Consider the following 16,145-nt stretch of genomic DNA (forward strand, 5'->3'; position numbering starts at 1 on the left):
TGCGTTAAATGCACTTTTTGTAGCTTATGGTTTTAAGTGAGCTTTTGGCATGCCTAATGGTATTTGACAGCTACAAAACCCTTGGTTTTCAATAGGCCCCCAAAACCAAAGCTAAAAACTCGATTCGCCACCTACATTCGAGTAGGAGAACTTTGGTGTAAGGTTACGTTTACATTTTTGCGCGATAAGTGCAAAGGGGAGTGAAAACTATTTTAAGATTTTTGCCTTCCTCACCTTACTGAGGAAAGGCTATAAAATCACTTGGAAATTAAACTTCTTAATTTGACGTCCTAGACCCACCTTTATGTATACCTATCGACTCAGAATCAAATTCTGAGCAAATGACTGTGTGTGTGGTGAGATGTTGATCAAAAAATTGGCATTCGATTATCTCGACATTGGCTGAACCGATTTTGTCCGTTTTGGCGTCATTCGATCCGTCTTGGGGTCCCATAAGTCGCTAGTAACAATTATACAGTTTAGATAAGTACTTCAAAAGTTATGCTAAAAAAACGATTTTAGCAAAAGTCCGGAATATTGTAAAAAGGGTGGTTTTTGTAAGAAAACCCGTCATGCTATACATTTTCAGAAAGATATTTAAAAGACCTTTCCAACGCGTCCAAAACATTGAAGATCTGACAACCCTATCAAAAGTTATAAGCACTTAAGTGTTATTTACGCACTTTTTTGCATTTAAATGTGAGGAAGGCGCCAACCACCTAAGGCCCTTAGGCTAAGGGTGGATTAAGTAACGTTTTAAATGAAAATTGATGTTTTGGAATAAAATAAAGTTAACAGGAGGTAAGAAATAAAAAGTTCTATCGATTGACTTTTTGATTTTTTTTGCTAAGTTGCCTTTTTCATTGAAAATTCTGAGATCCGGATTGAAAACGCGAGAATGAGGTTAGATTGCTAATTTTGAAAATCATTCCAATTAACATTTTTCAAGCAGAGCGTTCACGGAGAAAAAAGAGTTCCCAAAATCGTGAACAAGTGTTCATGAAAATGGGAACCTCGAACAAAGTGTTCAAATCCCATGGTACGATTTTGAAAAACGTACCATGAAATTTAAACACTTTGTTCGAGGTTCCCATTTTCATGAACGCTTGTTCACGATTTTGAGAACTCTTTTTTCTCCGTGTTGCTTTTATGGTAGAAGTGACTTTAAAAAATCTTTATAAACTTTAATAATCTTCATTCTCAATTGATTAATTAGGTTTTGGTTGATTAAAACTTTTCCTTATTTTGAATCAGATAATGAACATGTTAAATCGGACATCACAAGAATATTTTCGTTTATGAGTCGCGTGGTGTTCGTGAGGGAGATCGGTTGAAGAATCGACGCGCGAGAATCTGCGAGAAAGTGATAGAAGTTTCTGGAATTCATTGAAAAAAAGTGTCGCGTGGTGGCCTTGGGAGTTTGGCCCTCAGTCGCGTGGTGTTCGTGGGGAAGATCGGTTGAAGAATCGACGCGCGAGAATCCGCGAGAAAATGATAGAAGATTCTTGAATTTATTGATAGAAGGCGTCGTGTATATATTTTCTTTCTGTTGTTGAGCCGGTTGTTCGCGGTCTGGACTGGGTAAATTCGTGGTGAAGTTTGTTGCAAAGAAGTCATGCGCGAAGAATTTCATTAAATCGATTGAAACAGTTCGGTGTATCAACACTATTTGAGGTTTACATGATAACGAATAAAACGTTGCTAAAAATTTCATTTTGTTTTGAAAGCCCTTCCCTCGGAAAGCATCGTGGCTCGGATGGCACGACGACGGATCTATTTTAAATTGTACGTTACCGAATAATGCGTTAATTCAAATTTCATTTCGTGTTGAAAGCCCATCCCAAAGCATCGTTGCTCGGATGGCACGCCGGTGGTAAAAAGTAAAAAAATACGCGAATGATAAGTCCTTCTCATAGCGTCGTAGCTCAGAAGGCAACGATTATGGTTCACAGTTCACATTCTGGTCATATCATCTACCAAGATGAATCCTGACCTTCCCTTTCCTTCCCCTACTAACACAATTCCCCCACTTCCCGTGATGCTTGAAGGAGATGCTGTGGATTCAACGGTCTCATGCGGTGTCAACAGGTATAGAGCGACAAACTCTGTGTCTGATGAGTCTGCAACTTCAACTATCGGACTAACATTCCTACCTTTGTTGAACTGCATCTCCTTGGGGGGGCGCCGGTATTGACATAAAGCAGAGATCTTCAGGGGTTATACAGTGAGGATGATTAGCTCCCACTACTCATCTGTTGGTTCATTGTGTAACTTCAGCTGATCCGTCAATAACGGAGTAGCAGCTCATTGGCAGTCAACCATGCTCATGCTCATGCTCATGCTCATCACAAGAATATTTTCGTTTATAACAATTAAGCTACTTATTTCTTACCTGAAAATTGTATAATTTGCTACTTATGTTGATTTTATGATGAAATAAAAAAAACTTCAAATTTCAAGCCAATTTACTCTTACAATATAATGAAAACATCACCCCAAGTTTCAACGCCCTCTAGCGGGGGTAATTTTGACGTTTGATTGCCTATAAGCATGCCAAGCTGTTTGGAATGGCATTGCCATCTGCTTTTCAAGCCTCTCTCAAAACTTTCATAAAACCATATTGAAAGCCAGTCGGCTTTTATTTTCACCAGGTTTTATGTCCGAGGCATAAAACCTTGAATTTGTATGGAAATTCCCCCTTTTTCTCGAGCTTGGGAGTTTAGGTGTTAAATGCCGAAATAAAGCTACTGAGCAATCAAGATGCTGCCATAAACCCTTAATAAAAATGGTGGTGGCTAGTTGGTTTAAAAATGTTACTTGCACAGTAAAAATTTGTGTAAATTTGGAAGGTGTAATTTTTGAAGGTTGAATATTACCTCTTTTATGATGTAATTTTACCTCAATTTAGACTAACAATGGGACATTACACCAGAAAAGTGCTAAAATTACACATTTTCAGAGGTAAAATTACACATTTTTTCTGACATATAAGAGGTCCCCTCCCAGATGTAATATTACCATGATTTTTTTTCTGTGTTGGTAGACATTTTTCTTTGCGGAATGAAGCCTTGAAAAGATTTTGACATTTGTTTGTTTTTGTTTGCTGGACGTTGCCATGATTCTCTCCCATACCTAGGTACAACGAAAAACATATTGTCAATCGAGTCTTCATTTTGCATCGTTCTGTGAACTGATGGTGCTCTTCTTCGATGTTCCCTGGAATATTGACAACTGAGAGTCGACTGTATTACATGTAACGGCCCGCCTTTTTAGGATCGCCAACCCAGTATCTTTGAGTAAGACGTTATCCAACGTCAAAAATTTACGTTTACTAGGGATTCGTATGAACTTGTGATAACCAATCATGGTCAAACAATTTAGTTTTCACATCAAATTCGAGTTCTGCAACCAATTTTAGATACAAATTCCTATTCTTCTTTAATTCTTAAAACCATTTCAATTTGTAATGAAACATCATGAGTATCACTGACTAATATCTTAAAATTAGATAAGATAACAAAGTTTGAAAAATTGTATGACACTCGCTCTGACTCACAGAAGAATTGCGTTTAATCATTATTGATGATTAACCATGACGCAGAATTTCGTCCACATCATCTCAAATATTTATCTTGTCCCGATTCTAATTAAAAAAGTCTACAGCAAAAAACAAAAATCTCCACTCCTTCCACAATCTTATCCAAACAGGCTGGCTTTTTTGAGCTTTTGTTTATTTTACCGCGAGCGCAACTTTTAAAAAACCAAACAAACAGACGGTTAGTCGCAAAGCGACTGGGATGAGAGAGGTCAAAATAAGCAATTTGGTAATTTTGGCAGACGAATCGATTAGGAGGGTTTTGAAGAATATACTTTCGGTTTGTTTGTTTACGATTGCCTGTTAATTTATCAACTTTCTTAAATTTTACTCTAAATTTGACAGCAGCTGCAGACAGTAAAGCCCCTTATAAATAGGGTTGATTCCCATCACATTCAACTCTAATTAGTCCACATATCACGTTACGTTTTCTTGCACTTTCCCTATCGTTTCGATATCATAATAATCCGTTTCACGCATTGTGCTTTTCATGTTCTTTTGTTTTGGTTTAGCTTTTTTCCCTCGTAATCGTAGTTGCTCATTGACAGAGAGCGGGCAGTTGCAGAAATCAAGCATGCCTTTCCGTATCACTGAGCTCTCCTCAAGTGGTGGATGGGTTGCTTCGATTGGTTTTGTGTGTGCTTTCAAGGTCTTTCGTTGTGCGCAACAAAACAGACAAAAAATATCACTAATTTGTATGTAATTACTCTTGCCCTTCCCCACAAAAGATGCTGAAAATGAAGAAGCACGAGGAGCTGGAAACGCCCACGTTCACCACTTCGATCCCGATCGATCTGAACGACCATTGAGAGGGTGGCCGTTTTGGCCGGACCGGAAGTCGTCCTGTTTTGCACCGGGGGAGCGGAACCAATAGCAACAGCAGCAGCAGCAGTTGTAGTAGTTTCAATTAAATAATGTAAAAGAAACAATTTTGATAACCATTTACAATAACATTTACCAACCACACACACATACATACACATACGCATATTATACATGAAAACAAACACACGCAAAACAGCGATTTTCCCTGTTTGATAACACAACAAACACACAAAACAAAAAAACAAGTCTATTTTGGCAGCAGTGCTGCCAACCGCAATAACAAATTCGATCTATATACATAAATGTACGCTCTTAAAAGTAACGATTGTTTTATTATTGTTTGTATCTCGCAACGGCCATCTTGGATGAGGAAAACTAATACATACACACACAAAAAGAGGTGAGAGTATACAAACACAAGCAACGTGTAAAGCATGCGAAAACAAATGTAAAGTTTTATTCTAAGTAGAGTTAAATGGAGCAATTCCTTTGTTTATTATACCATTTTATTAAACGTTTTGGATTCGAGAAAAGACACGCAGTTGAATTGAATAAATTTAACCTAAATGAATCGCAATTTGAGTTGTTCATAGTTACGTTTTAACGCAAATGTTTCTTTCGCTTGAATGTTGTAGAAAATGAATAGTTGCAATTAGGTGTATTTACAGTAAATTTTCCTTACACTCGCCTAATCAAATGGGCTGGAAGGGCAAAATTGCCCGCTTAAGCTCTAAACTGCAAACAGAATCAACGAATCTTTGAACTGAACAAACCGTCTCTGCAAAACAAAAAGCATCAAACAAACATCTGAAGAGGAAAATAATCACAACTTTTAAGTTTTTAACTTGGTTAAGTTGAAGCGAGGAGAACAATTCTAGTTTGCTATGTGGTCCAGTCGATGGCATATTTTGTGTAAATAAACAATATCCTAACGCTGCAACTTAAAAAAACAAGAAATAAAGCTTCTATACCACCCTTAAGTAAGGTTCCGGTTAAAAAAATATCTACATAAAAGAAACAAAGCATCAGCTTTTTTTATTGAAGTAAACAAACACTAAATTTAAACTTTCCTATCATCAATTGGAGTAAGCAAATTAAAAAAAAGGGTTATGTTGTTGTAAATTATTTACCGCAATCTTGTTTTATGTTTACTCTGCAGCCCAGAGCAGAATTAGAAATAAACTTAATTCGTCACGAAAGTAGTGTGTTGTGATTTTGCAAATTTGATGACATCCCTATTTTCTGCTACTTAAATACTGCTTAGTTAAGGAAAGGTTGTACTTCGAACGTTTTGAAATTAGTTAAGTAAAAAATGTCACTGAGACCGCTTTTGAAAAAGCCGGCCTTTAAAATTCTCTTCTTTTATTCTTAAATCTTAAATTTCTGATTTTTTTGAAATTTTGAATTGTTTGTTTTTTAATTGCAGGATTTTCGAATAAGTTTTTAGTTTTTTTTTCAGATTTTTTATTTTTGAATCAAGAAATTTGTTTGTTTTTTTTTAATTTCGGATATCTGTGTTTCGGATTTTTATTACAGTGTACTCTCTCTGTGTCGATATTGAAGGGACAGTTTGGAGCGGTACGTATCGAATGAGGCCGATGTAAATAGTTTTCAAAGATTTTGTCCCTCTGCGACCAGCCTTATAGAACAAAAAAACATAGCATGCTTTTGAAGGGACTGCACAATTTATTGACAGATGGAGCAATACTGATATCGAGAAGATTGATATCCATTATGTTGACTGTATTACAGTAGTTGTTCGTTAACTGGGCCGTAGCCCAGTTAAAAAGCAGAAAAACGTCAAAAAACCAAAACAAACCATAATGTCCGAGGGGTTAATGGATGCAAAAATCATATTCAATTAATAAAAAAAAAACTTTTTTCAAACATTAGTTTAATTTCAAGTTACATTTAAAGAAATGTGAAAAGTAAGCATTGTAAATAAATTTGAGTAACCTTTATTTTAATATTTCAACTGGAAAATATAATGCATCGGTGGTCCCCTCGTTATTTTTTGTTCAGCCCAGTTAACGAGCAATCTTTTCCATTGTTTTAGTATGATATTTTTTCCTTATTCAAAAAAAAAAAAATGGTAAAAATGCGTCATTTTACCCAACTATCCAAGCTATGGTCTAACTTTTTTAACACGAAGCCAACTCTTCTAAAAAAATATGCTGAGATAAACATTAACTGAGACAAACATTGAAATAAACGCTCAACATCCTTTCAATGCAACTTTAACTTGTTCGACAATGAAGCCGATTTAAACTTCTTTCCTTTCACGGACGTCGTAATCGTACGTGTTTACTTCTGTTAAAAATTGTTCAATTAATTTTGTCGGAAAAAACGAGAAGATCCTTGTTGCTATTAAGGTTGTTTTTTTTTTGCAAACTCTATCCCGATGAACTAGCTATTAGGAACAATCTTCAAATGGAGAATGATTTGATATCTTTGTTCTGTATATTGAAAATGTCGTATAAAATATATTTTATTTTGCAACTGCAATATATGGTATGTTCTATTGTACAATTTCCTAATTACTCAAACGCTACTCTAATCTCCAAATCTCTTCCAAACAAGCCCGCATTCGCCATCAACTGCTGTACTTTTTCAAAAAGTTCAGCTTTCTATCATAAACCTCTCGTGGCAACAGTGCCGACAGAAAAAGGTGCGTTATAACACCGGTCATCCCCCAGACAATCTCCTCCCCGCCCAGGTACACCGGCACGGTGTAACCTGCCCGGAACTGAGTGTGCCGTCGATTTCCAGTTGCCAAAAACGTTTCAATCGGTACCGTAAACACCTTCTGCACCTCGTCCGGATTTGGCACCAGGGCGTCCCGACTAAATTCCCGGATGGTGCCCACCACCGGCGTAATGGCCGGTCCAAAGTTCGGTATCAGTTCGTTTCCGCAGCCCCAGATGTCCACACTGGTCCGCGGAACTCCGATTTCCTCCTCGGTTTCCCGCAGGGCACACGCTTCGAAGTTGGCATCCCCCGGATCTCGGATTCCACCTAAAAAAAAATCTAACTATTTACGCTGATTATTAAGAAAATTCAGTGACCTCACCCGGAAAGGACACCTGTCCCCGGTGGTGGCTCAGCTTGGCCGATCGGAGCGTGTACAGCAGGCTGACCTGGCCATCCACGGTGCACAGGGGGATCAGCACGGCTGCCGCTTTCGTCGGAGGTTTTGACGAGAGGCGGATTTTTGGCAGCGCTCGGAATGCTTCGATGACGCGGGTTTGGTCTGACTTGTTTGACAGCAGGGCGGGGCTGATGACGGCGGAATTGGTGCTGTAGAACCGGAAGTTTGCCAAGAGGAATGGCCTTGAACTGATTGACATCGCTTTAATTGTTTGATTAATAAATTATTGAGTAATAACGGCAGTGTTTGTTGTTATTCAACAGCACGGTGCAAAACAAAAAGTTTTTTTTGTCAACTTTTGTTTACAACATCAGCTGTTTATCAGCCCGTCAAAAAATGCCGCCTGGTGGCGAGTAGCAGAAGCTGCAGTTGTCGAGGGGTGTGCAAACGCTGTTGATTACTTTGAACTTTAAGATGCTTTATGCCAATTTTGTATTTCCAAGATTTTATTTTATCTTTTGCAAAATTACCAATTTTTCTTTCTTTTTTAACAAAGCGGTATACGCACTTTGGAAGGAACTGGTTAAGAAAATTTTCAAATTGGCAGCAGCGGCAGTGAATGCAAGCCAGAGAGGGTGCACACCGGTTTTTTTTGCTGAAATTAAGTTATTTCGGTTATCAAATTTTGTTTGTCATTGGAAATGTTTCCAGTACTACTGTTATTTATACATTAATTTCATCAATCCTCCAAACCTAAAAAACTGGTGGTTAGCATTGAAGCATTTCCAGAGTTTACTTTGAACCCGAGCAGACGGAAATAACTTGGGAATAACATTTTTTGATATTTAAAAATACTTGGCCAATAACATTTTATGTTATTTATAACAAAGCTTGTTATTCGTCGTTATGAATTTTTTGTTATTGGATTCTTATTGTAAAAATAGACTAATAACATTTTAAATTATTCTTCGAACAAATCTTTGTTATTATTTTTTGTTATTTTAACAACTAATCCGATCATCCCAATAACAGTTGTAGGTATTCTTCCATAACAAAAAAATGTTATTCCAAAGTTGTTTTGGTTTTCAATCAATATCAGACCGATAACAAATTTTGTTATGATAACATAAACTGTTATTAAACTATTATGCAAAAATGGGTTTTTCATGAAGATTCCATAACACTCTCTGTTATTTTAACAGTATTTGTTATTGAAATGGTATGAATTTTGTTATTACCGTCTGCCCGGGAAAAGGTACTATAAGCCATTGTTTTTCATATGTTTATATGACCTATTGAAACAAACCTCTAGATTTGTTATTCACATTTTCTTACCTTTGTTTCTGAAGATCACAATACAAAATTAAAAAAAAAAAAAAAACAACACGTTTGAAAGAGACATTTCAGTTTGACAGTATGCAGTTACTGATTATTCATCAATGTTGTTGTTCATTGCCGAATTTAAGCGAAAATTATGATTACTGAATCGCATTCAGTGTTACTTATTTGACTGAAATGGCAATCCAAAATTTGCTGTATACAGAAAATTTACAATATTTTAACATATTAAGGCCAATACGCACATCTCAAGAAAAGAGGTCAAGAAAGGGTTTTACGAACAACAGATTGATTTCTTGGGGCTTTCCCGAACAGACGGTAATAACTAAATTCATGCCATTTCAATAACAAATACTGTTAAAACAAAAAGTGTTATGGAATATTCTTGGAAAATCAATTTTTGCATAAGAGTTCACTAACAGTTTATGTTATCATAACAAAATTTGTTATCGGTCTGATATTGGTTGAAAATCAAAACAACTTTGGAATAACATTTTTTGTTATGGAAGAATACCTACAACTGTTATTGGGATGATCGGATTAGTTGTTAATAACAAAAAATAATAACAAAGATTTGTTCGAAGAATAACTTAAAATGTTATTAGTATGTTATTACAATAACAATTCAATAACAAGAAAATCATAACGGCGAATATCAAATCATGTTATAAATAACATAAAAGGTTATTGGCCTAGTATTTTCCAATATCAAAAAATGTTATTCCCGCGTTATTTCCGTCTGCTCGGGTTTCTTCATAAATAAAAAAAATACTGTGTAGAGTAGACAAAAATCAATATTTCAGGAAATTTTATATCCGAAAATGTCTATTCCGAAAAAAATAATATTCCAGATAACGTTTTTGGGCCAATACGCACCTCTTAAGAAAAGAGGTCAATAAATGATTTTACGAACAGCAGAACAAAGGAGAGAGAATGATTTCTTGGGGCTATTCTTCACCCTCTCTGGCTTGCTTTCGCTGCCGCTGCTGCCCATTTGATTTTTTCTTGACCGGTTCCTTCCGATGTGCGTATACCGCTTTTTCCGGTAAATTCTCTTCCGGATAATCTAAATCCCGGAAAACGTTTTTCCTGGAAATTGGATTCTGGATACTTTCATGAAACCGTATTTTTTTTAAATCACGGCTAATATTTTGGAAAAAGCTAATTTATTGTTTTCAACTATTTTGTAATGATAGGTATGCGATTTAAAAATTGTGGAATAAAATCGTCGATTTAAAAATGAAATTTCAATGGCCTTGTACATATCTTATCTGTTTGTGTTAGCTTTCCAAAAAACATCATTCCGTATAAGGTTTATTTCGGAAAACGGCCTTTTTAAATAATCATAATTCCGAAAAGCGTTTATTCCGGGAAATCAGATTCCAGATTGTTATAATATCGTAAAATTGAATTTTTAAATCGCGACTAACATTTTGAAAGAGTAGAATTTATTGTTTTAATCATGTTTTAATGATATGATACCTTGAAATTGTAAAAAAATTGTGGTGGAGGATAACTACCTATTTTCTTCAAAATTAAATTAGGTTAAATATATTTTTTGTGTAATGCAACATGGGATTGGATTTTTTCTTTCACGACAATACCACACACCTTGGAACCAGAAACACTTTGATTAGAGACTTTATTTCACTTTTTTTTTCCTGTGACTTCGATCAACTAACAAATATATTCTCTAAATAGTAATAATGGTTCATACTTGTTTTGTTTTGCTTTATGTGACTGCTGATTTATTTAGATTTTTTTATTTTATCATTTGTTTTTGCTTGACTTGCGTCCGTTCTTCAATCGTTTTGTTTTTTTTTTCGCGAAATATTTATTCTTTTTTCTGTTTATTCAATCTTTTATCCAGATTTTCTTTAGTATAATTTGTCTTTAATTCGAGTGTCAAACTAATCGTTTTTACACTCGCATTTTTTTTCTTACTGATTTTCACTAAATTGTCCTTCACGAGCTGCTTTCGAGATTGGTTTTTGCTACAAACTTGATTTCCCAGTTTGTGTCGCTTTGCTCATTATTGTTTTCATGTCTCAAGTGAATCATTCATCCCCGTGGCAGACAGCACGCAGCGCAACGGGAATGATTGTATGTACAAAATTTAGAATATTTAGACCTTTTCTTTTCTTCCTTCCTTCTTTTCAGTTATTTTAGTTTGCCATTTTTACTAACGATCGTATTTGTTCTGTTCTGAAGTTTTTTTTTTGCTTTGTAACAAGTTTGTTTTTAAAAGTTATTTTTAGATTGAATGTAAAAATTCTATACTGTTTTGCCCTTGGTAGCACTAATTGTATTTCAAGTAATGTTTGATCTTTTTAGGAATTGAGGAAGTTTTTTTTTGTATATTCGCTAGTATATCTTTAGTAGATCCATTTTAATGATGTATTCGTGTACATTCAGTACATGATTCTTTCTCTGAATTTTTGGGTTGGACCTTTACTTGTTCCTATATCTGATAATTTCTGAGGCTACTAACACTGTTTTTTTGTTCTGTTTCTTCTTCTTTGTATAGTAAAATTGACTTTTTCTGATTCCCCTACTGTCTAACTTAGTGAGTAAATGCCTTGCTTTCATTGATTTTGGCACATTGTTCATCCTAATTCACTACTACTCTCATAATGCGACATTATTGGTATGAGTGAGTGTTTTTTTTATGCTATCCTCTTTTGTTCTGCAACGATAGCAATCTGACTAGAGCTTTGATTTTTGGTTTCGCACTTCAAGTTTGCTCACGTGAGATTCACAACTGTGTAAGGCTACCTCTTTCGAAATAAGTGTGCAAAATGTCATCGATTTGTGGTGGCAGCCTGCCACTGGCAGCAGTGGATTCTGATCTAGATCAATGTTGATTACAGAAGTGCCCCTCGGAAACGTCAAATTTACTGAGAACTTCTGTCAGAAACCAACAGCAAAAGAGACGAAAGTGGAAGTGCAGAAGCTGCAGCACGAGGAGGTAAATATTTTCGTTCTCAGCTGTGGAAAAAACACCGAAGTTGTAAATAAGTTGTGATTTTGTGAAATTTTGATCGGATTGAAAAGTCTGAGCAAAGGAATGGAAGCGTTCTAACCTCACTTTTCTTAAGGGCCAATACGCACTTCCCAAGAAAATAGGTCAAGAAATGGCATTAACAGAACAAAAGAGAGGGAACAATTTATTGGGGCTTTTCTTCACCCTCTCTGGCTTGCTTTCGCTGCCGCTGCTGCCCATTTGATTGTTTTCTTGACCGTTTCCTTCCGAAATGCGTATACCGCTTAAAGGCTAGTCTGCAGATCGGAAGGAAAGGGGTCAAGAAACAGCTTTACGAACAGCAGAACAAAGGAGAGGGAACGTTTTCTTGGGGCTTTTCTTCACCCTCTCTGACTTGCTTGCGCTGCCGCTGCTTCCCATTTGAAATTTTTCTTGACCGGTTTCTTCCGAAGTGCATACCTTACATAAAGATGGACTTTTGTTATGAGTTGTGACTGTTATTATTAAGTTATCGGATCAATTAAAGTCTGTTAGGAAGCTCATGACCTAGACCAAAAACCAATCGGTTTCGAATTATGGACCAATGCGGATAGTGAGGCCAACCTTGGCTCTTCTTTCGAGTACGTTCGTAGAAGAAGGGGAACTAGAAAAGGACTACGGACAGAGAGTGAGAGACTAGAGATTAAATTTTCCTTCAACTTTAGGTATAACGATGAGTATTGACTTAGGAGTATTCGGCTAGACTAGCGTTTCCGAACTGGACCGGTCTCATCATACGCTGCTTTCGTTCTTCGGCGGCCGGTGGCTGGGCGAGGACGTGACGGACGATGAGTACGAGGACGAGGAATGGATGGTGGCGATGCTGCCGATCCGGGTGGAACCGTTCGAGCTGAAACCTGCGGTCGCGACTGGGTGGCCTGGGTCGGCCGGGTAGACGGAATGTTTCTTGCGGACGTCCCATTTGGTCGGAGAGGAGGACGACTTCTCCGCCAGGCCGGCCAGCAGTGGAAGTGACTCGTTCCGGGCGAAGGAGGACGATGACGGATCGTCTTCCGGATTGTGACGTTTGTTTGCCGTAGAGGTAGAGTGAGTGTGACCTTTGAGTCGCTGGTTGTTTATTGTCAACCGAACGGGGCTTTCACCGGAGTGCGCCAACAGAGATAGTCGCTCGTCGGAGGTGACTTCGGGATACACGGGGAAGTGGGACTCCAGAACTCCGGGCTTGAGACAGGAGTTCTGCAGCGTTTTACTGCTACTGCTACTGCTAGAGGTGAAGTTGTTTGTACTGGATGCACCGCTGTGGTCCAGGTCTCCGGTAAGCGAGGACATGGCGCTGTGGTAGGTATCGCTGGAACTGGCAGTCTTGCTGCCTCCTCGCGTACTACTGTTTCCGCTGCCTTCACGACTATTGTTGAACTTGAAGATGTTGAACGAAGTGTACTTGTAGTTGTAGCACTCGCGGTGGTTGAACTTTTGGCAGCACGGTCCTCCAGGTGATCTCCGACAAGGACACGACGGACAGTTGGAGATGCACTCCTGCGGTATCGCACTATCACTAACGGTGAACGAAGTCTTTTTGGTTCCAGCGCCATTCGTTCCGGTACTTCCGCCGGTTGTCGCTTGCCGAACTTGGAACTCATCAAGGTTATCTGCAGATTTTGAGTTTTCCTTGATCGGTGAAGTCCCGTCGGTGTCCGTGATCCCGTTTCCATCCAGCACGATCACATTGTGTGCCGACTCGTAGCTGTCCAGGGTCGAGTCGCTATCCGAAGGCACTCGGTTCAGCACGAAGATCTTGCCCATCCGCTTGTAGCTGTTGATCGTTCGCATGTCTTCGGCGCACAACGCCAGATTCCCACTGACCTTGGGAGTTCTCCGCATGATCTTGGGCGTATGCAGTTGACTCTCCAGCAGTGGATCCGTTCCGTCACCCTTCTGTCCACCTTCCTTGCTTTCGCTGATCTTCTCCAGGTACCGGTCGATGCTGGACGCCAGATTGACGCCAAAACTCGCCCGCGAGCTTATGCTGGATAGTTCCGACAGGCTTTCCGGGCTGGCGAGCGGTGCCAGCCCGAACCAGTCGTCGTGGATGAGGTCGATCTTCTTGATTTCACCCGAGTTTGTTCGCGTTCCATTCCACGACAAGCTCATCGGTTTAGAACTGCCGCTTGCGACCGGTTGCTGTTGTTGAGACCCTCCTCGTATTACGCTCGGTGAAGGGTTGAAGTTGACCATCTTGGCCGTAGTAGCGTTACTGGCCGAACTGGAAGCTCGCGGTTGCTGCTGCGGTCCGTTCAGAATCACCGTCGTCGCTTCGCTCGGTCCGGACAAGCTCTTCGGGATGCCGCTGTCATCGACGAGGCTCGACATCTGACTGCGAACCCCGAGGATGCTACCGGCTATGGAGGACGCTTTGCTGGGTGTTGGGTGGCCGCCGTTGGGATCCTGTGGTGATTGCAAACTTGTAAAGGACGTTTCCAGACAGATTTTGTGCGGTACCGTAGGTGAGGCCGGACTGTGGATCGGGTGAGAGTTTGGTGTAGCAGCAGGATGATGGCCGTCCGACTGGGCAGCGATGGCGAGCAGGTGCTGGTGCTGACCGTCCGGAAGGAACGCCTCGATGGCGTCCGAAGCGATCGACGAGTTGGCGTTGGATGACTGACGTTGGGGTTTGCGGGGGCCGACCGTGGTTATAACCTAGAGGGTGAGAAAGAAAGGTTAAGAGAAGGGTTGAACACTTCAGAAGACTGTGGAGTAGCTTGAAGATACTTACTTTGTAGGTATTGAACTCCGAAGAAAAAAACCCGTGCAAGAAAACCAGTGGAAAGTGTGCTTACCTTTGACATTCGACAACGCTCTGGAAGTGACTAAGAAGGAACAAGCATGCAAACTTACCTCGCTCAAAAACTCAAGAATACACCCAAAGTAAAGTAACGCAAAGGCCAATCTAAGAAAATAATTGTCCGCCTAGCCATCATTGTGCAAGCCCTCTTCTTACGGAATCAAGTGACACTCCACTGAACTGGAATCTCTCTTGTGTTGGCGACGTCACCGAAAACACGTGTTCGCGATCGAACTTTGACAGTTTCGTAAACTCATTTTCCCGGTGACGCCATAACCTCTACCTGGTGTCGTTAATCGACCGTGGATTGAGCAGTTCGCCGGAATCGGTGATGTCCTGCAGGGCGGTGGCCGCGGTGGCGTCGTTCTTAAGCACCACCACCGTCATCATCATCGTCGGGGAGGTCGTCGTCGTCGAAGATGTCGCCGTCGGTTGCTGCGTTACGGCCCCCTTTGGGTCATCGACCTCGACCGCGCCGCCCTCTTTTGACAGTTCGGAGGGGCATTGCTTTTCGCAGTGTTGTTCTACGAACTGCAGGAAGGGGTGTTTGGGTGTGTTTGTGTTTTTGTTTTGGTTTGAACATTTATTGGGTGCGAATCAGGTGTGAGTTGTTTGGTTGACAGTTTTCGAGAGTGAGTTTTATGGGTTTGGTGAGCATTTTCCAGATATGTCAGGAAAGAAAGGAAGAAAGGATATAATTGTAGCGATCTTCGGTTTCCTTACAATATGACGATTCGGAAAAGAGTTAGTGAAAAGCTAAAACAAAACAAAAGCGAGGCAAAGATTCTAGCGATTTCTTGAGATATTAGAATTTGAAACAAGCACTTTATTAGACTCGAAATTTCTATGGATTAAAAATAAGCCAAAGATCACTAACTGGACGTGGAGAAATTTCATGAGACACACACTGAAAAAAGATTAAGGGGAAATTTCGGAAAACAAACAAGAATAACGAGTGAAGAAAAGAGAAGAAAATAGAGACAAACAAATGGGAGCAGTTCTCTACGGAATCGGTCTTTTTTCTTAAATTTTAATTTTTGTATTTTTTAATCCGGCTGAAACTTTTTTGGTGCCTTCGGTATGCCCAAAGAAGTCATTTTGCATCATTAGTTTGTCCATATAATTTTCCATACAAATTTGGCAGCTGTCCATACAAAAATGATATGTGAAAATTCAAAAATCTGTATCTTTTGAAGGAATTTTTTGATCGATTTGGTGTCTTCGGCAAAGTTGTAGGTATGGATATGGACTACACTGAAAAAAAATTATACACGGTAAAAAAAAATTTGGTGATTTTTAATTTAACTTTTTGTCACTAAAACTTGATTTGCAAAAAAACACTATTTTTAATTTTTTTTATTTTTTGATATGTTTTAGAGGACATAAAATGCCAACTTTTCAGAAATTTCCAGAATGGGCAAAAAATCTTTGACCGAGTTATGATTTTTTGAATCAATACAGATTTTTTCAAAAA

The 16,145-nt window shown here is 39.0% G+C and overlaps 3 protein-coding genes across 11 annotated transcripts in view; 1 reads left to right on the forward strand and 2 right to left on the reverse strand.

Annotated features, from left to right (window-relative positions):
- LOC120432339 (chloride intracellular channel exc-4) overlaps positions 1–5,324 on the forward strand; it is a 78,111-nt gene extending 72,787 nt beyond the window's left edge. The window contains exon 6 of the mRNA XM_039597530.2: positions 4,324–5,324. Coding sequence (XP_039453464.1) covers positions 4,324–4,404 — 81 coding nt within the window. The 3' untranslated portion in view covers positions 4,405–5,324. The remainder of the gene's footprint in view (positions 1–4,323) is intronic.
- Positions 5,325–6,919: 1,595 nt separating this feature from the next.
- On the reverse strand, positions 6,920–7,853 carry LOC120412340 (mitochondrial coenzyme A diphosphatase NUDT8). Its single transcript, XM_039572744.2, has 2 exons — positions 7,491–7,853; positions 6,920–7,435 (listed from the first exon to the last, which is right to left on the reverse strand). Exons 1-2 carry the CDS (start codon positions 7,765–7,767, stop codon positions 7,014–7,016), a joined length of 699 nt encoding a protein of 232 aa, XP_039428678.1. The 5' UTR covers positions 7,768–7,853; the 3' UTR covers positions 6,920–7,013.
- A 3,432-nt stretch (positions 7,854–11,285) lies between these two features.
- LOC120430270 (diacylglycerol lipase-alpha) overlaps positions 11,286–16,145 on the reverse strand; it is a 193,441-nt gene continuing 188,581 nt past the window's right edge. For 7 of the 9 annotated variants that reach the window (XM_039595514.2, XM_039595459.2, XM_039595683.2 and 4 more), the window contains one exon: positions 11,286–14,526. In XM_039595514.2, coding sequence (XP_039451448.1) covers positions 12,601–14,526 — 1,926 coding nt within the window. In that variant the 3' untranslated portion in view covers positions 11,286–12,600. Of the gene's footprint in view, positions 14,527–14,954; positions 15,203–16,145 lie in introns of all 9 variants that reach the window. The other 2 variants (XM_039595798.2, XM_039595858.2) reach the window with 2 other exon arrangements.

The sequence above is a fragment of the Culex pipiens genome, chromosome 1 (genome assembly GCF_016801865.2).
Source record: "Culex pipiens pallens isolate TS chromosome 1, TS_CPP_V2, whole genome shotgun sequence".
NCBI classification, from domain to species: Eukaryota; Metazoa; Arthropoda; class Insecta; order Diptera; family Culicidae; genus Culex; species Culex pipiens.

What these genes read in the sequence shown, in the direction of transcription:
- LOC120412340 (XM_039572744.2), bottom strand. Translation starts at nt 7,767, where the DNA reads ATGTCAATCAGTTCAAGGCCATTCCTCTTGGCAAACTTCCGGTTCTAC. An exon ending in GGGACAGGTGTCCTTTCCGG is followed by an intron (nt 7,436 to 7,490) that starts GTGAGGTCACTG and finishes ATTTTTTTTTAG; the next exon opens with GTGGAATCCGAGATCCGGGG.